The sequence below is a fragment of the Seriola dumerili genome, unplaced genomic scaffold (assembly GCF_002260705.1).
Source record: "Seriola dumerili isolate Sdu_G_001 unplaced genomic scaffold, Sdu_1.0 BDQW01000533.1, whole genome shotgun sequence".
In the NCBI taxonomy this organism is placed as follows: domain Eukaryota; kingdom Metazoa; phylum Chordata; class Actinopteri; order Carangiformes; family Carangidae; genus Seriola; species Seriola dumerili.
Genome location: NW_019174788.1, coordinates 2,891,741 through 2,912,307, shown reverse-complemented (window position 1 = coordinate 2,912,307; position 20,567 = coordinate 2,891,741). Strand labels below are relative to the sequence as shown.

The following is a 20,567-nucleotide window of genomic DNA, read 5'->3' as shown; positions in this document are numbered from 1 at the left end:
CCTGACAGGAGAAAGAGGACTGTTGGCAGCTCTCAGCGGTGTCAAAACACACCACACACACACACACACACACACACACAGCAGAATGGGATACACACAAACAGACAAGACAGATCTACAGCAGCTATTCCAGTTTGATGACACCAAAGATGTCCAGACTAGGATTAAAAGTCTGGGAGGTGAGAGGAGGAGACTCTTTCCTGATGTTGTAGGGACACTGGGTGTGGTCCACTTGGGTGTCTTCTTCTTCTCCGCCTTTTTCCTTTCAGCCGATACAAGGGCTGGAAGAAGGGGTGGGCGGGTCCTCTTGCTGATCCGGTCCTCTTAAGCACCTGAAAAACCTGACAACAGCACTGTGGAAGCTGCGCCGCCTCGTCTCTTCACATCCCAGGATCTAAATCACTCTTTTTAGCCAGAGAGTCCGTCCAGCCTCTGAGTGTGTGAACATATAGAGTTACCAGAGGGAGGAATCACTCAGAGTTTCAGGTTTCGGCCTGTTGTCCCTCCAAAGGGCCTTTGTTCAACTATTTATACTCTGTGGCACACCCCTAGGCCTCCGCAAAGAGACTGTGTGCACTATATAATGCCAGTTTCCTGACTCGCAGAGTGGTCAATAAATGGCACTGTCAGTGATTAACAATAAAAGCTACCGGAAGACGGATATCTTAGGTTGAAAAGACGGTTGATCTGATAGGGGATGATGCAGAGGTGTCCAATGGAATTTGTGCTGGAGATGGAAGACGTGGTAGAGACTCGTGCAATGGAGCTGGGGTGATTGTGCAGTTCAGAAAAGTCTGTTAAAATGTCAAAATGTTGCATGCACGGAGAGGCCTTCGACAGGAAACACTCAGCTGCACTTCTTTCCCCTCGTGTACGACTGCAGATATGACCTGAGCAAAAAAGAGGGTCTGTGCCTGATAGAGCCACAGTGTGAGTGAAATGGCAAATGGAAGAAGAGTGAATTGTCCCTTCGCTTGTTTCCACCTCTCTTTGGCTTTGGAGGAATTTACAATTATCACCTTGTTTTTCTTATTGCCTCAAATCACTGTTATTGCTTTCTTTCTTCCTCAGTCCAAATTGCAGATTCACCACTACATCTCTTCAGGTAAAAGCTCTAGTCAGCGATCAAGGGCAGAGTCTGGTTGCTTCTTACTTGTTCAAGTGAAACCATCCGCTGTTTGAGCACATCATTTAAGCCATATGGTTTTGTTTAGCTGCTGTCTGCGCATGGTGCTCAAAGGCTTGACGGCAGCAGCACAGGTGGCTCTGCTGCTCAGATGGGTCACCAGCACATGTAACCAGTCTGAAAGGCAGTTACAGAGGGGGGGGGGGTTATTTACACCGCCTTCTGTGCGTCTTTGGAGGCTAAAAAAGAAAAGTGCGCTGCTCTTATGTGCATTCCTGCGGTGTGGCTATGAAATAAGAATAGGGTGTGACTGCGTTTGAACTCGGGTGATCATACAAGAAACTACAGTTAACTCACGAATAGTCTTGAATCAGTGAATTTGCTGAAAACAAAAATGCATAAAGTCTTGTATGTCCTTTTTACAATTCCCATAAACGCAGCAGAGCTGAGCGCAGTTTTCCTGCGTCTTCCTACCTGTCACCTCTTTTATCAAAATCCCCGATACAAACAAAAAATCACGCGCTTTTTTCCTCTGATATCCTTCAAAACGTCTCGTCCTATTTTTGGGTCATAGGTGGACGGCTTCCATCCCCGGGTTCCGTCACGCAGTCAGATGCTGGAAGTCCCTCCGCTGTCACACCGGGGACCATCGGAGAGATTTTAGTATCAGGGGCACGACACAGTGAATAAAAAAAATAAAAAAAATCAGCTTTTTCTTCCTTTCGCCTTCAAGAAGAGACACGCGGAGGAAAATGTCTTTCCTCCTGGAGATGCTGACGGAAGCGTCAAAATAAAAAAGAGAAAAAGCGAGTGTGGGGTCGGGGGTGGGGGTGGGGGGGGCACACAAACACACAAAAAAAAATCTGTAACCTCCAGAAATTACATGGCGTGTCAGTGAAAGGATGCCGCGCAAATCAGTCTGTGGGATGGGTGAAGGCGGAGGAGGAGGAGGAGTAGGAGGAGGGAGAGGTACAGAGCCGTTGCTATGGCAACAGTGATTTTATGTGATGTTTTCATCACTTCCATGAAACCCCCACGTGTTGGCGAAGAGAACAGTCAGGTCTTAAGTGTGCCAGTAGAAAACTACAGCATAAGAATGATAGAGCGAAATACAGAGAAATTTTGAATATATATTTAATTTGTTCGTGTTTCACATATTTGCATTTGGCAACATTTCGAAATGTTTATAAAATCTTTGCAATCCATAGGTTTTGGTTATCCTATATGTTATTTTGCATACTTCCACAAAAAGCTTAGTAACTTAAATTAAAGTTATGTTGCAACACTAAGTGACTGATGTGTAATCAGCAGATGGGGACCAACATGGTTGTGTATTTACAAAATGCAGAGACCAATCAACTGTTCCTGCATATTTTGTGCCATTGAGATGAGATGACAATGACAAACAGACTCTTTTCTGGCGGCAGTCGATGTTTGTTTCTGCCTGTTTGACATCAATTACACCAAGCACATTTAGAGTGGCCTCGTTTTGTATAGTGTGTTTGCATGATTATGGGAAATTATTATTAGGTACACAAGAATAATAATTGTTATATAATATACAGTTGTTGTTTTTGTTGTTGTTGTTGTTGTTTGATATAAAAGTATCTGAACGACCCAGAATTCCAGGTTTAATGGTAAAACCCAGCACTTGGGTCAAATCAACCCCAGCATGTGTTCCCATAGTTACCCAGTGATGAGGTTAGGGTTGGGTTATTTTTTAACCCAGCAGTTTTTTGAGTGTATCATGACTATAATGTGATACTATTTAAAGTTTTACACTGGATTATGGATATACAGTTTATTATTACCAAAAATCAGAGCTTGGAATTTAAATGTTAAAACGTTTTTACTTATTTCAAAAATGTGGCCCCCTTCTTTAAGACTGTGCGCCAGTCTGACCAACCTGTTCAAGGATTTCTACACCTACTCCTGATTAGTGAACAGTTCTTTTGAAATATATAACAATAGCATAAGGGATTTATCATATACAGTGTATCGCTGCTTTAGCTCATGTCAAATTGACCTTAAACTTTTGGTGAATGTCTGGTGGATGTTCAAAAGGTTTCTCTTAAAAAAAAAAAAAAAAAAAAAAAAATGTTTTTCTTTAAATAACTCACTAGCTGCAGGGAGAGTTTCTGATTTAATCACCTCAGCCACATTCTGTCTTCACCTTATGTGACATTTAAACCGAGAATGGCCGGGCTTCACACTTTTCTAGCCAGTACTGCTTTTTATCTTAGTCATCAGGCCAGATGTACAGGCGTACAGACCACAGGTGCTCTGATGCCCTCAAATCAGTCCGCCGTGCGTGCGTGCGTGCGTGCGTGTGTGTGTATGTGTGCGTGTGTGTGTATGTGTGTGTGTGTGTGTATGTGTGTGTGTGTGTATGTGGTGTCCTGATCTCTCGTTTTGGCCATTTCATTATGCCAGCAGTGAGGATTACTCTGCTGATTGCATCCCCGTCCTCGCGCTGACAAATGTACCGTGTGTGTGCATGTGTGTGTGGGTGACCTTCCTCTCTGTAATTCCACCAACATCCCTGTTCATTTTTTTTTTTCTTAAATATATGGATTAACTTCAGTCACAGCAGCAACGCCAGTGAGGACGAATGAATATCACTCACTCAATATGACACATTTAGGATGAACTTGTTTTATCATGTGCCACGTTTTTGCTTTTTGCTCTTAAAATCATCTTGATTGTTACTTGTTGTTTAGGTTTATGCTTAAAACAGCGAGTGCCGTACGGTTGTTTGTATGTCTAGTTATTATTTATATGACAAAAGAATAAGGAAAGGGAAAAAAAAGGGGATCACTCTGGTTGCCTTTTGTGCAACTGCCCTCACTCACCATTAGAGGGAAATAAAGTAACACTAATACTTTTCAATAAAAAAAAAACAGAACTACAACTACAGTTAAAGAAATGATGCTGCCAAAAAAAATCAGACGTAAACAGGTGCATTTGCACACTCTACTTTTCTTGTCAACAAGGTGTTTCCATCCACAGAGCTGCTGCTTACTGGATGTTCTTTGTTTTTGCCTCCACTCGGAGTAAAAACTCTATAGCAACTGGTGTGTGTGTGTGTGTGTGTGTGTTTATGTGTGACAACATGCAGTTTCAGAAACGGTAACACCTCGTCCGTCTGATATCTCAGTTTTTCCACATTCTGATGTTAGATTTGAACATTAACTGAAGCTACTAAACTGCATCTGTGTGATTTGCACCATTGCACCGCTGCCACATGACTGACTGATTCAGATTTAAATACAGTTTACATTGCTAATCAGTAGATAAACTGTTGTAGCAGTTGCTATTTGTAAGTTTGTCTTAAATGCATATACACGATCTTCCTGAGTTTGCCTTGGTCAGGGGCACCCTCCACCTTAAAATCAAAGGCATTCCTGACCCACTTCAAGGGATCAGACAGTTTGATTGGCTGTCATTATTTACAGTGGCCTACAGTTTCTTAAGCCTGGTGTGATCTATTTACCAGTAACTGATAAGCATCGAAAATAAAACTCCTGGGATCTCTGATGTGGACAGGTGAAATTTCCCAACTACAACAAGTTAATGGTGAGTGAAAAACAAGTGATGATTGTAGTGTTGGAAAACAAAACATCTAATGTGGGGTGTACATTTAAATCACAAGCATCTCCTGAATAGAAAACTCCACCCTTCAGGCCTGTGAGTCCATCCTCCCCCCGAACTGCTTTGTGGGTGCAGGACAAACAACTATTCCTTGTAGATGAATGAAATGCCACGACTGTGGACACAGTCATGATGTAGAAAAAAGACACCTATTGTCCATCCATCCATCATTGCATCAACTGTTGGCCAAATCCCAAAAAGCACGGGACCATGCATGCAAACTTGCGAATCGGTGACAGCCAGAATGCAGCATGAGACAACTGATTGGATTTTGAGATTCAGGGATTCTGGTTGTGTGTCAATGGGACAGCCTGGTTGAAGCAACATGATGTATTTGGGGCTTTAGGAAATGCTGCCCCTGAATCAGGATGTAAATATTTGTCAGGAACAGTTACGTGCAGTATGTTATGAGTGGTTTTGATCTTGAAGATGGAGAAGCCACCTGGATCTCTGTTGCCAGGTGTTGCCATTTCTGCCAAATTTCTGCCAAAATTAGGATCTGTACATCAGCAGGGCGGTTACCAGGCCCAGCAGGATGGTGATGGGAACCAGAAGGAGAGACACATACAGCAGCCATGGCTCAGGATACACCACCACATCTGAGAAACACAAAACCACTTATAAATCACACATTGATACAGTGTTGGATTTATTGTTATCCTCTCTCCTGTAAATCCAAGTTGACATTAAGGTGAAAGTTCACCAAAATTACAAGAAAAACAAAGAAAAAATTACATTGAAAATACAAACAAAACACAACCAAGTACATGCATGGCTGGATACCACTACAAACGTCTTGTCTTATTACAAGCAAAATATGAAAACACGTTTCCTAAACAACAGAAGCAGCAGGAGGTGAGCACTTGCTGCTGTACAAAACACACTCACCAGAGGTGATTGTCGGACGTGTTGTCATAAGATTTTTTCTAGCGTCTCCGCCTTGTACCGCCACTGAAAGGAAAAAATTGAGATCAAACAAACCTGTCACGTCTTTAACATGACTTTGATGGTGACATGCTGCATGATTTCTGGGCAATGAAGCATTTTCAAGTGGAAAATGCCTGATGCAGCTTTAGAATAATTTCCATCTTTAAAGCTTTTACTTTGTTAAGTTATGAAGTCAATAAAATGCAGAGACAAGCTTCTATTCATTGAAGTATGTTTCATTGAGAAGATAGATAGATAGATAGATAGATAGATAGATAGATAGATAGATAGATAGATAGATAGATAGATAGATAGATAGATAAACATGCCTAAGCAAAAAAGACTTTTCAACTGTAGCCTTAGTTCAGCTTGAGGATTTGTGTTAAGGTTTTGTTGGTTCATGCAATGAATACCTCTTGGAATTGTAAACAAGAACATGAATACAATAGGCTGAACATCCGTAATAACAGAATAAAGTGTGTTTTCAGCTATAAGCTACTATTTATGGTAGTGTTTGAGTGCTGCTGCTGAGGGGTGTTTAACAATCAGTACAGAAAAAAGAAAAAAAAGTAATATAATTACCAGGTGGAAGGTAGTGGAAGGTGCTTTTCATTATCAGATCTTCATTCAGGTGCAGCTGACACTCATATTTACCGCTGCCATTCAGAGAAATAGTCTCAGAGAGTGTGACGAAGGGCAGAGCTGCATCAGCATCCCCCTGAGCGGGATCGACAGGCTGCGCTTTGCATCCATCATGAAAAATGGACAAAACCAATCCAGATTGCAGAGACACGTTTACTTCACACCGGAGCAGAGAGTCATTGTGACTGGTGAGGTTAAAGTTCATGGTGTCTGAAATGAGATGCAGACAGATACACAGGTATGTGCTCAGCGCGTGAAAACTCTCTCGTGAACACAAGCGTTTGTGTTGCAGGTTGAAATTCTTTCCTACCCTCTGGACTTAAAGCCCTCAGTCACTACACAGTGGTCCACATCACCTAATCTGTCACACCTAGTCTGTTTACATGCACACCAGAAACCTGGACATTGGGAAATCAACTTTAGGTAAGAAATTGAAGAAACCATTAAGATGTACTGCAATAACCTTTTCAAATGCAGGGTGTCAGCAATCAGATTTCTACCCTTTAGTTCAACTATTGATGATATAGGAAAAATAGTTTTTTTCTGAACAGAGCATTTTAACTTATGATGTGGTTATAAAACAAGCTCTGTGGTAGCCTACACTTTTCTCTCTCTCTCTCTCTTTATAGAAATACACAGGAAACAAAAAATGAAAAACGTTGTATTTACCATGAACAATCAGTAATGTTTCATTTCCAGTCCTCCTAAAACTTTTATGCTTCTCTGTGGTGATGGAGAGTTTACACAGATACTTCCCACTATCTGCCCACTGGACATTTCTGAGAAGTATGGACTTGTTTGTAGAGTCTGGGTTTTTGTCCAGAAGAGCTACACGTTCCTCATATGAGGCCGAGGGGCTCCACAGTCTGGGATTTTCACGGCCCGGTGTTAAGCGCAACCAATACAGAACCGGTACAGTCAGCATCTTCTCATCATGGGAAAGCTGGAGCTGACACTGCATGGTAACATCATTACCCAGAGCGGCGGCAAACACAGGGGGCTGGTGAACTACCACCAGGGAGCTGGTACCTGAAAAACAGAAATAATAAAAGAAAAAAAACAATGACAGGATGTTGGGTAACTAATAATTTCCTGTCAGAAGTATTCTTTGTTTCACAGCAGTGCTCTACCTTCCTGTCTGTGTTGATCTGTTAAATTGTAAAAACACTGATGAGTAAATCTTTTTTACTTGGTGATGCCACGAAGTCATGGAAAATAACTGAGACTACAAAATATACTTTAAATGACATTTCCAATGGTTCACACTGAACTCTTTCAAAGCAAGCCACAGATATACATCAATCAGCCACAGGGTAGTTTGCACATTTGAGTTTGTGGTTTTTACTGGGAAATTTGACCAACTCATTTTCAAGTTGATAGTATAAATGTACTATGTGATAGTTTGCAGTTCAACCTACAGTCTATATATATATATATTAAAAAAAACACATGTTCCAGTTTGTTGAACACTTCAAATGTGCACTTTGATAAGAGCGGCTGCACACAAAGTCGATCCATCAGTGGTCTTTTGCAAAGACGCTGTAAAAACTTTAAAAAGGAAGACAAACATTTTGAGGGTAAAAGAATGATACTAAAAGAATGTGGACGCCAAATGTTCAATCACTTTTTTGTGCAGTAATAAGATCATTTAAAAAAAAAAACACACACACACACAACAACATAAACAACAAAAATGGGGTGCCCAGATAGCCAGATGGTTACAGTGCGTATACCATAACTGCCGTGTACTCAAATGAAATCAGACTGGAGACCGTTGTTGCACGTCACACCCTTCTTTTTCCATGGTTTGCCATCTGCCTCTACACTGTCTCTTATCCAACAGAGGTGAAAGTGACAAATTTTGAGATATAATTTAGATTTTGAATTTCTACATTTGAAGGCAAAAATGTAAATTGAATGAATTTTCTCAGATTTGTTGACTTTTCTTTGGAGTCAAAAGGCTGACAAAAAAACCCATTAATGCTACAAATCAGATTTTTTTTTTTTTACCTGTTAATCTGAAACTTCTGGAGCACCTTACACACACTGGTGCTCTTGAGGGGGAAAAAGCAAGTTTTCCAAATAAAAAAAAAAAACAGTGCACAAAAGGTTTGAAATGTGATTTGATTCAAAAACAATTGGTAAAGATGTGTTTTAATCCACTAATGGAGTTTGAAGATTATCTGTCCTTGGATTTATCTTGGACCAATCAACCTATCTATCTCTATAAAGTAAAAGAAGTTAAGCCTGAAGACTTTTGTTTTGAAAATACACCACAGAATGTAAATACACACAAATGTGTCAAAAGCTGCAGGAAAGAAACCACTGAAGAAATGGTATGAGTGAAACCAGGTCACTTGCAAACTGTGTCAATAGTGAATCCTAGGGACTGCATTTAAGAAATACATTTGAATTGCCTATAAAAATGTATTCAGAGCCTGAAAACATTTATGGTTTTAACACAGATATTTGCACAATACATACATTTCCCTGTATTTAATAATGACAGCTAAGGATCCCTTTGACAAAAACACACATACAAATCAAAACTCTTCCTAAATTTTACCTGAGACCATGAAGTAGAGAAGAATCCACGTCATCCAGCCCCATTTCATCAAAAAGAAGTTGTGATGCAACTCAGACAAAACGATTTTTAACATGTCTCTCGATTAACGACGCATTAAAAATACAACGATTCCTCCAGGGAGTGCAGATGAAATATATACAGGCGTGTGTCACACCACTTCCTCACAAACTGGAAGATATTACGCCACTAAGTCTTTTCAAATGTAAACAAATCATGCAAAGGGTTTCCCCTTCCAGTATGTTATCATTGTTTTGATGGTGCAATGACAGCATTACTTAACTTCTTAACTTAACAACTGAAGATTTTATTTTAAATAAAACAAAGTATATAATATATTATAATATATCATTTGTCTTTAAAAATCAAAGTAAGGAATTGAAACTGAAAGTATAGTACAGGATGTGGTTCGTCTTTTGGATTTTTTAGCACAGAATTATACAACAATGAAGTTCATAAAACAGTCCCCACTCAAGTTCCAGTTAACTTTCAGCTGTATCACAGTCCTCATGAGTAGATGAAGTGTGTTCAGCTGTCAAGAAACTGTACAACTGTACAACTGTACTGTAGTATTTCTTCTTCATGTTGGCTTAAAAGTTGACCTTAAACAATGAATTCTTCCTCTTAGAAACAGTCGCCAACAAAACTCCGCTCAAGGTCAACTCTGATTGTATCATTGTTGTTTCCAAAATCAAGCATGAACTGTTTGACTCTAATAGAACAAGAAACCCTAAAATTTCATCTGCTGATGAAAACCATGTGAGTTTCAGAGGAAATGAGTAAGTCAACCTTAAGCGGAGATTGTATTTTCTGCTGGTGTTTCAGTGTGTCACTTTACATGTTTTTCCATCTGCAAACATGGGAGACCATTAAATGACTAAATACACTGACACCCTTTGAACTAACCACCATCCTCCCAGATACAGATGTACAGGCCAATACAGTTTGAGCACACAGTGATGCACTTTTGCACCATGTGTCCTCCCACACAGAAAAAGATATAGTTCTAGTGAAATCATCTATCTTAATTCAATCAACTGTTGAGCCCTGCATGGAAATTGCTTTGCAGAGGTGTGACGACCACCTCATCTGTAGCAGGATATACGCAGGAATTTTCTGCTCACCCACTTGTGCTTGTGGTAAGTGTGTTAACGTGTAAAAGATAGTTGAAAGGAGAGCTATTTTCATGAAAACCATACGAATCTTGAGTCATTTGCCATTTACTTTGTTACTTTTATATCTTTTAAAAAGGCGGGTAAAGTTACATATATCAGTAACAGGGGACATTTTACTTTGATACACTACTTAAGTAGCCTATACTTCGCTGATAATACTTCTGTACTTTTACTCATGAAGGAGTTTGAATCCAGGACTTTCACTTGTAATTGAGTATTTGAAATTAAAGGATCTAGCCCAAGTACTTCTTCCCCAACCGAATGTAGTCAGGTACAAGCACACGAGAATGTTACAAAATACCTGTTCCCTACATTGAACTACATTACCCATACAACCTTTCGTCAACGTATTACGTCAAACGTTAGTCGGTCGGCAAATTCCAACATGGAGGATATCGTAGCCGTAGAAAAGAGCCCGGTATGAATCAGTGAGATTGTTTCCTGTTTTTCACTTTAAACTAACAGAGTTTCTGTGGTAGGCTTTGGTAAATATAAGTTCTTGAGTGTTGCTTTCTGTGTTTGTCTGTTGTAGTCTTTTACCGTTTGTTAGCTCGTTAACACTGCTGAAACGTAAACCTGCCAATTCATTCTCTACTCAATGCAATTGCTATGTCATGCGAGTTAGCTGCTAGCATTAGCATGGTGTTTGTAGAGCTCAAGAAAATAGATTTAAGCAGGTTTTATGAAACTGTGTCTTTCAAGGATTGATGTCAATCATTTGGATTATGTTTTCATGTCTCCTCGGTGCGTCGTAAACAGCTTTTAGTGGTCAAATTTTGCTGTTGCGAATCGTTAAAGTTAGCTAGCTCTTAACAAGCTAGGAGTAGCTAAGCTAATGTTTGTCTATGGTAGGTGCAATGTTATAATCGAGAATACCGTTGTTACACAGTTACATTGTTAGCTATCCTCTGTTGCTGAGCCGAAAATAGCGTGTACTATGCGCTAAGTGCAACCTCTTCACTCGTGTGGTGGTAATTACATTAGGTTGCTCATGTTAAATGTTTTTTTTTTGTTGTTGTCACATTCACAGGACGACATGCCGGCAATACTGAGCTCTAGACCTCAGACAGGTCTTTCTTTCCTGGCACCAGAACCAGAGGATCTTGAGGACCTTTACAGCAGATACAAGGTCTGATACCCGTTCAGATATTTTATTCAAAAGTTATAACCTACCACATATCTCTGAGTATGAGTGAACTGAAGGGTTCAAATGTGTCTTATTCTCCGTCTTCACGGATAACACAGGGTTGTGGTCTGTTTAAATTTCAAACGACAGCAGTGAATTTCACTAAAGACAAATATGAAACAAGCTTGTTTAAATTACTCTCATGCATAAAATTACAGGAGCCTGGTTTCAAACCTCTGACTCTGATTTCTCAGTGATTTGAGCGATGTTATTAAGTGAAACAAAATGTCAATTCAGTGTGATTATCAGGATAAAATTACGGAGGAATCAGGAGTGAATTTCACACGGACCATATTTACCTAAGACACCTACTTTTTTCAGATATATATATTCCAGGCACTAACTTGTTGACCTGCAAACCTGTCAAGTCAACTAAGCTGAATTGCTTATCAAGAGTAATACAAAATAATTACTCTATAGTTTACTTAGAAATTTGCAACACTACATATATTTTGGATTGCCTCACAGAGTCAGATACAGTGTGGTGCTTTCAGTATGACCAGTTGTTCACCACATGTCATTGTATCAGAATATTTTGCATAATCTCGGTGTGCATGATGGTCTGCATAGGCAGAGTTTTGAAAGACACCAGTACATTCATAATCTATTATCTTAGTAAATGATATTGACTGATAAAATTGCAGATCTCAAAACATAATGTATTTTAGATAGTTTTCATGCACAATACCTTTTTAAATTAATTATGGAATCATCTCTTTATTTTTTTTTTTCCAAAAGAGAAAGTTTCAAATTGTTTGTTCTCAAATATTTGTTGTTTTAGTTATTCTTCAACTCTCCATGTCCACAAGCCACTAACTTGGGTTTATGATCTCCAGCAAGCAGATTTAAGCTACATCTGTTTCCAGCACTCATTTCTTCCTCTCCTTTTGTCATGTCTTTGCAGAAGCTTCAGCAGGAGCTGGAGTTCCTGGAAGTGCAGGAGGAGTACATAAAAGATGAACAGAAGAACCTGAAGAAAGAATTCCTCCATGCCCAGGAGGAGGTGAAGAGGATACAGAGCATCCCACTCGTCATTGGCCAGTTTCTGGAAGCTGTTGACCAGAACACCGCCATCGTTGGCTCCACTACAGGTACCATTAAAAGAAAAACATGTCAAAATATGAAAGACCTACACTAAGTAAGTCATTTGCTGCCAGTATTATTTTAAGTAATACAATATGGAGATTAAGCTCTGTTTGACCATATTGACAGTCCCACAGAACTTCAAAGTCAAAAAATATATGTCTGACGCAAAGAAGACCATTGACTATTTTACACAAACCCAAGATGGAGTGCATACACTTGAGAGAAATACATAGACCCGAGCCTGGAAATGGAACCTGAATCATCACACATCTGAAAGTTATTAGCACTCAGAAAATATTTAAATAGATACATTTACATGCAGCACTAGCAAACACCGTCTGTGTCAGCTCTAAATTTCAGATGGGAGGGGGTTCAGACACAGAAAATCTTAACAACTAATGTAACTACTTTTTGGCAACATAGCATTTAAAGACATGCATCTGCCCTCTAATTCTCACCTCACCCATAATCATTGACATAGAATCAGTTTTTTCACAGATATTTCAATTGATATTATCCATGTGTCGTAACTTAACATCAAGGTTACTACTGAGGGAATGTTTTCTGTACTAAAGAGCTATTAAATTCTTACTAGCATTATATTTCCAAGAGAGAAATTGAATGCAAAATAGTATGCATTTAAAGCACAAAAATAATGACTGTGAAATAAATAAATAGTTAAAGCTAATAATTAAAAATTAATTAAATGGCGGATGATGCATACAAGCTGTATATTTGAATACTTTATCGTGTTCTGGCTTTCAGAGTCTTTTGAGAGATCCGAGAGGAGATGTACTGTGCGCTGTCATATTTTAATTATTCAGTATGAGCTACATGTTTCCTGTGTTCTTTCCACTTCTATTGACCATTGTTCCCCTTTCAGGGTCCAACTACTATGTGCGCATCCTGAGCACCATCGACAGAGAGCTGCTGAAACCCAACGCTTCAGTTGCCTTGCACAAGCACAGCAACGCCCTGGTAGATGTGCTCCCTCCTGAAGCTGACAGCAGCATCATGATGCTGACGTCAGGTAAAACACTCAGTGCCACTCTCTCTCAGAGGATTTCAGGTTGCCGGGTCTGTAAACAAGTTTAATTGCTGTGAAGCTCAACACAGCAAACCAGAATGTGACTGTGATCACATCTGGATTTTTTCCAGTCCTCTCTCAAAAGATTTTATTAATTATTTTTACTATCAAGCAATCAGTTAATTTAATTTCCTTGTCCATTAATTTTATCCATTAAAATGCACAAAAGAGGCAATTTTCCGAACAGAAATGTATTTTGTATTCATTTTACTTGTATTGAATAGCACAGCTGGTATAATTTTCCTTCTTGCTGTGTTTCTGTTCCCAGACCAAAAACCAGATGTGATGTATGCTGACATTGGTGGTATGGACATCCAGAAGCAGGAAGTCAGAGAAGCAGTGGAACTGCCACTTACACACTTTGAGCTCTACAAACAGGTCAGATATTCAAAAGTAATACGACATTCCAGCATGAACTCTGACAAACATTTATTGGGTTGATGCTCAAAGTGAAGGAAAATATCATGGATTTGAGCAATGAAAATGCAGAAACCCTGTGCTACATGCAGTAACTTTTTGTCAGTCACAAACGATTTGCATAACCAGTTTCAAGCAACTGGATTGAAACGGGACTAATCTGTCAATCGACCTTTGTCTGCTTACTGTCTCAGATTGGCATTGACCCACCCAGGGGTGTCCTTATGTACGGACCTCCAGGATGTGGTAAGACCATGTTGGCCAAGGCTGTGGCACACCACACTACAGGTAAGTCCTCTGTACCAGAGACCTATGTGTTTGGCACTGGACAGGAATTACATCCCAGATATACTACCATTGGATATATTCTGTATATTTAGTATTGTGATATTGTCTTGTTTTATACCAAATTACACAATTAGTCTTTTCACCCTTACGCTGACAGTGCAAGATGGATTCATAGGCTATAATATATATATATTATGTCATTACTTAAACCAACGCAGACCATTACTAACTACAAGTGATTTGTACAAAGATACTGTATTTTAGTTACAGATTATTGATGTGGATAAGGTACACTGAGAGGAAAAATATATCTGTCATTCTCTTCATGTCCAGCTGCTTTCATCCGTGTGGTGGGCTCTGAGTTTGTTCAGAAGTATTTGGGTGAAGGCCCTCGTATGGTGCGTGATGTCTTCCGGCTGGCGAAGGAAAATGCACCTGCCATAATTTTCATTGATGAGATTGATGCTATCGCCACCAAGCGTTTTGATGCACAGACTGGAGGTACAAATCTGTTTGGCTCACACGTAGACCTGTTGCACACAAACCCTCTAGTTATTGTTTCTTTGTCCTACAGTCAAGATTTACCCTGACTATGTTGTAAATGCAAAAACATCATGGCAAAAATTCACCCTCTTACATTGTTTTCTTCTGCAGCTGACAGGGAAGTGCAGAGAATCTTACTTGAGCTGCTTAATCAAATGGACGGCTTTGACCAGAATGTCAATGTCAAGGTAAGCCAAGTCTACTCCACTCAGAAAGCTCTTAAGTCTTCCCCTGTGACTGCACCATCTTGGTATGTGCTGACTCGTGGCGCCAGTGATGGAGCACCATGTGAGCCATCCCAGCCCCCAATCTCCGGTCCCTCCTACCATCCATTCACTTTTCCATTGTCACTGCTCCCTGTGTCATTCAGCTTAGAAAACACCCCTAAAGCTATAATTGTCATTTTTCAAACCCTAAATGGACATTTTGCCCATAAGCTATTTTCACATGCAGTACTGGTCAGACTTGTCCAAAGCCTTGCGTAGATGAAGAGGATGGCTGTGTGTGTATCACCACAAACTGTGTTTTTTCTGTAAAGAATTCACTTTTCTGGGTTTTTCTTCTGCAGACACTTTGCAAATTGCATAGAATAATTTTGTTAATCCTACAGCTGCAGGTTGGAATGAGGCTTCCTGTTAGACTGTGAGCAAAGCAACTGCAGTTCAGTGTGTGCAATTTTTTTTTTTTTAAAGAAGTGTATGATTTTCTGTAATTAAAAGTTATTCATAGCAAATACCTTAGTTTAGTTTTCCAGACTTTTTGCAGGAATTGTAAAAAGTTAGTTTTTCTTGAACATTTGGTGAGTGATGGATGTTAAAGGTTTCAAAGGATCGGCGAAACCGCTGCCCTAGATACCATGGGTGCGTTCGGTCCAAGCTCAGCTAATTTTTTTTCCCTTCACTGAGCCAGAAGCAGACGTTTTATATGGGGCCAAATACACCCCATATTATGATATGTTTACAATTTATCATCATGCTCACGTGATCTCCTTTGACATCTGAACCCCTCTTAGGTGATCATGGCCACCAACAGAGCAGACACACTGGACCCGGCCCTGCTCCGTCCTGGTCGTTTGGACAGAAAGATTGAGTTCCCCCTGCCCGACCGCAGGCAGAAACGTCTCATTTTCTCCACCATTACCAGTAAAATGAACCTCTCCGAGGAGGTGGACCTGGAGGACTGTATCCTTTTGCCTCAATAACAGCATGTTTCAGTGGTGTTTATGTGTGTATATCAGGGAGAGAAATTAATGTTTCCTTTTGGAGGGAATTTTGTTAATGTTCAAAATAGAATATTTTCTTTACGTACAATAGATATGCTTCCAATTGTGCACACAAGATTTGTTTGAACTTCTGTTCCACACTACTGAAATTGTCAGCGTTATAAAAATGAGATGACTTGATTTTTCCAGTCATCCACTCCTTCATTGTCGTTTTTTTTTTTTTCTTTAATATGTTTTTTTATGTTGAAGCAGTTTGTCTCATAGGGGTAGCATTTCCTTGTACTGCTGTGTCAATGTTAGTTGTCTTGTGTTAATGTTTTCTGCTGATTCTGGCCAGGTACTTTCTTGTTAATGATAAAAACTACTAGTTCTCTTATTCCGATCGCACTAAAGGTAATGCCCTGCTCTCTAGCCATATATACAAATTATTTTAAGGACAGTTTAGCCCCATGCCCCCTTAGGAGTTTTTCTGTCCCTGGTTTACATGTGTGCAGTATCCTGTGTGACATGTTTTAATGTAGTACTTTGATGATGAGTGACTAGATAGATATGTAGTTGATGATGAGAAATAGGCAAAGTGTATCGTTACCACTTTAGACCATACAACATACAGGCTGGAACTCATGTTAACGTGAAGATAGTTTGTACAGGACAAAATTTTGAATATTTAAGAGTCATAGTCAACTGGTAACTAGATGTAAGAGTACTTCTTTTAGTGTCTTCTAGTCATACAAGCATGGACTTGTCGGACTGGAACCAATTCTCTGTGTTTTTAATTTAAAATGAATCTTCATTCTCTGTTTTTGTCCAGCAGAGTTTTTCTACAGAGTTAATGACTTGTGATGTTTGGCTTTTAGTTACATACTTGTTTGCATTAGTATCACATTTACCGCAGAGATCTGAGTGTGAGATGGTTTTGTTGAAGACACTTTATTCCTTTTGCCCTCAAACTGACAAATAAGCAGAAAACAAACTCAGAATCTCAAAGAAAAAATGAAAACGAAAATATTCAACAGCTAGTTCATTTGTAATTTAAAAAGTGTTAAAGGTGCGCATGCACCTTGCACTGCATCATTCCTGTATGTCTAAACACAGTAGGATACTCGGATGTTTTGCTTCTATTTGGCATTGCTGTGTTGTTCAGTTCTTAATTGATGCACAGATGTGGCCAGACCAGACAAGATCTCTGGGGCTGATATAAACTCCATCTGCCAGGAGGTGAGTTAGAGCTTTAATTATCTGTTTCATTTATCTGTTTATTCAGTTATAGTTGAAAGCAAAACTAATGGGATAAATTTTTGCATAGAACAACTAAATATATACATATTAATTTGTTGCTTGATCTTCTGTTTTTCATTTCTTCCTCGGCTGTCTCAGGCTGGCATGTTGGCAGTGCGGGAGAACAGGTATATCGTCCTGGCCAAAGACTTCGAGAAGGCTTACAAGACTGTCATCAAAAAGGATGAGCAGGAGCACGAGTTCTACAAGTAGAGACAAAATACATTGAGAGAAAAAGGTGTCCAGACACACAAGTTTGTTATTGATTTACGTCTCCGTGTCTGTATCTACAGTGTGTCTTTTGTGGATTTTCAGTCCCTGACCTGCATTGATTTTTGGACTAAATTTACTGCAGCACACAAGGTCTAATGTCAGATAAGCCCTCTGTCTCCAGCCTTGAGAAGACACACTACCATGTGATGGAGTGTTTTTTGTACAGGCACTCTTCTGGTTCCTTAAAAATATCTGGCCCTGACCGTAGCTAGGATAGAACATTTGTATCTATATGTACTCACTTAACAGGACATTACTTATAAAAAATCCATTAAAGTTTTCCATAAAAAAAGGAAAATGGTGGTCATTGTTTTTCTCCCTTGAAATATGTTTTTTAATAGAAGATACTCAATTATAAAACTAACTGCTGAGTTGTTCTTGTTATCTTTATTGTTGGATTAATTGATACTAATTAACTGACAGAAAATCAATTGGCACCTAATGTGATCACTTAGTTAAACATTTAAGTAAATTTTTTAAGCAAAACGGACAAAAATTCACTGGTTCAAGTTTGTCTAATGTGAATATTGGCTGTTTTTCTCAAGCTTCTATGATGTTAAACTAAAATGTGTTTTGAATTGAAATGTTATGGACCAAATGATTAAGAAAAAGAATAATCAACAGATTCATTGAAAAAGAAAATCATTAGTAGCAGACCTAATTGTGATTAAATATATTAAGTAAGGAATTACCTCAGCTATTGTCTTGCATTGCCCGGCCTTTGTCCACTTTTTCTCAATGTTCAGTAATGGTGCTTTGTTTCCTGCCAGCAAAATGTTTTTTTGAGAGATGTTGCTAAAGCACTTACTCAGACACTTGGCAATCGAGATGGAAAATGTTGCCCTTAAGCTTAGAATTGGTTACTTAGACAAATCCGTGTGAATAAAATGAATATGAACCAGAAGAATAACCAGAAAAAAAGAGAGAACCATATTTCTAACCCACACAAAGGTGTTATCTACGCTGGTATCACATTACAACATCAGACACATGCTCATTCATATCTGTATTTAGCAGTAGCCATACATCAGATAATTATACTGTTTTGTGGATATACTCCTGCCAGTGTTTGGATCCTGGAGTTGACAAAGTCGACTCAAGTGGATGCCAGCTGTAGGCCGAGCTTCTCGGTCGGTCCTTAAATGCCATCTTCCATGCTGCTCAGTGGCCCTCTGCTTTTCTTGTTTTAAGTCTACCCATGAGTCGAAGCAGTGCAGCCTGAGGTTGCAGCTCTCCCTTTAGGCCACAAGTGGGGGGAAGATCATTCATTATAGCTTTCAAGCTGCAGTGTCAGTAAAACAAATACACACCAAGCTACACAGCAGTCATCACCTTTGTTATATATTGTGGATTCATGTGGACAAGTTGAGGCCTGATGACCAGAGTCCCTTGGGAAAAACTTGGAATTTACTGTAGTATATTTAATTTGGATTTAATAGGGAAAAGTAATATAATAATAAATTTCAACTTTACCTGCTGTTATAACCCAAACTATGAAGTAGATAAAAAAAAAAAAAGCAAGCACAGTCTAGGGTTATATGAAATTTTGGGAGATCCCTGAATATGACTTGATGTACAAATAACAGTGGAAATCCAACTAATGGCACCTACATGCGTTTCACTTGGTCTCTGGTAGGAAGACTGTAAGTGACCTGGTCAAAATAGTAGGGACAGAGCTGCAAGGCTGCCTGTTCTGGCCAGCTGGACATCCTAGCAAAGATTTTATCCAGTCTGTGGTTTTGTCCAAAGTACTGTCCAGGGCAGAGTTGACACCACAAGGCTGACACCAACGCCTCCATGCTGGTTTGAGGTGCCGATGGCCTGAGAGGAAATAACTGGTACAGAGGTGGTTGGACTGCCATTTTTGCAAACTCTGCCATCAAAAACAGAGATGGGATCAAATTCATAGTACTGGCAGACACAGAAAAAAGTGACTGCATATGTATTGATATTTTCAAAACCTATGCAATCACTTTTATGTACATGAGTAAGTTACAACTATGATCACGTTATTCAAAGGTAAATTAATGTTACTTACCTTAACTGTGAAATGTATTCACCTGTATGAAATGTGTACTTTTTGTTTTCTTTTAATTTTTTGCCCTGTTCTAGAGCATGTGACCTCAGAACTTCTGCCCGCGATAAAGTTAATTACAAATGCACATTAATTACTAAACTAAAAATAATTTCTAATAACCTGTAACACTTAGAGTGAATGTAGTATGGTCAGATAAACTTGTAGGCTTGGCCAAGTTTTTTTTATACGTTTTGAACAACTGCAAATGTTTATTTTCGTCTTTAAGGCCTCATCCTGGATAATAGGCTTTAGAGTACCAAGAATATTTGGCACAGCTACAACACCTTTTTGGCGCTCTCTCATGTTTCAATTCCCAAGGATTTTATTTGGTCAAAACAGATCATGTTTTTGCCTTCATGTCTCAGGTCATATTGGGGCGTCTGGCAGCTTTAACAAAAGTCAAAATTAAAGTAACATTTTCACCACTTTCAAAGCCATACTCAAATCTAATTCAAATCTCCTACAGCTCTATATTTTCATAGACCTACATTTACTATCTAATAACTTCATTTAATTGTTAATTACTTAATTTTGACTCTTGGTTATTTTTACAGTTCTTTAAAGTTTTTTTTTTTTTTTTATCTTTAGGGTGTTGTTTGTGTTTATAACACCTCAACAACATTTTACACTTGAATTTTTTATTGAAAAATAAATAAACATAGGTATAATTTTACTAATGTGTGTCTAAGCTGTGTCCTAAATAAAAACTGAATGAATGAATAAATAATGTTAGTTATACTGCTAAATAGTACCATTACCGTTACAGCTGACACACTACTACTGCAAAATACTACTAGAATTACGACTGGCAACTGTGAGATAATAATTTCCTCATATAAATGGGAAAAAAAAGCCAACCTGGAGTTTTTTATTCGACGTGTAACAACATGTAATTTGGGATTTCCAGGGAAGGGGAGGGGAAACTGCTGTGAGACAGAGTGGTTATTCGCTCCTCGAGACTACCACACATCACGTCGTCCACACAGCTTCAACTTCAAAACATAT

General features: G+C 39.0%; 2 protein-coding genes across 3 annotated transcripts; one reads left to right on the top strand and one right to left on the bottom strand.

Moving 5' to 3' along the window:
• Positions 1 to 5,238: 5,238 nt before the first annotated feature.
• On the bottom strand, positions 5,239 to 8,946 carry LOC111235729. The gene is made up of 5 exons (XM_022764243.1): positions 8,913 to 8,946; positions 7,016 to 7,375; positions 6,287 to 6,556; positions 5,666 to 5,728; positions 5,239 to 5,376 (listed from the first exon to the last, which is right to left on the bottom strand). The coding sequence occupies exons 1-5, from the start codon at positions 8,944 to 8,946 to the stop codon at positions 5,270 to 5,272; spliced, it is 834 nt and encodes a 277-aa protein (XP_022619964.1). The 3' UTR covers positions 5,239 to 5,269.
• Positions 8,947 to 10,467: 1,521 nt separating this feature from the next.
• psmc4 (proteasome 26S subunit, ATPase 4) lies at positions 10,468 to 18,158 on the top strand. 2 transcript variants are annotated; one of them, XM_022764303.1, is made up of 11 exons: positions 10,468 to 10,523; positions 11,136 to 11,234; positions 12,196 to 12,382; positions 13,261 to 13,407; positions 13,733 to 13,842; positions 14,076 to 14,169; positions 14,503 to 14,670; positions 14,824 to 14,900; positions 15,725 to 15,893; positions 17,097 to 17,152; positions 17,312 to 18,158. In XM_022764303.1, the coding sequence occupies exons 1-11, from the start codon at positions 10,491 to 10,493 to the stop codon at positions 17,423 to 17,425; spliced, it is 1,254 nt and encodes a 417-aa protein (XP_022620024.1). In that variant the 5' UTR covers positions 10,468 to 10,490; the 3' UTR covers positions 17,426 to 18,158. The 2 variants fall into 2 exon arrangements, with proteins under 2 accessions (XP_022620024.1, XP_022620025.1); XM_022764304.1 differs by having other exon boundaries at positions 10,507 to 10,590.
• The last annotated feature ends 2,409 nt before the right edge of the window (positions 18,159 to 20,567 follow it).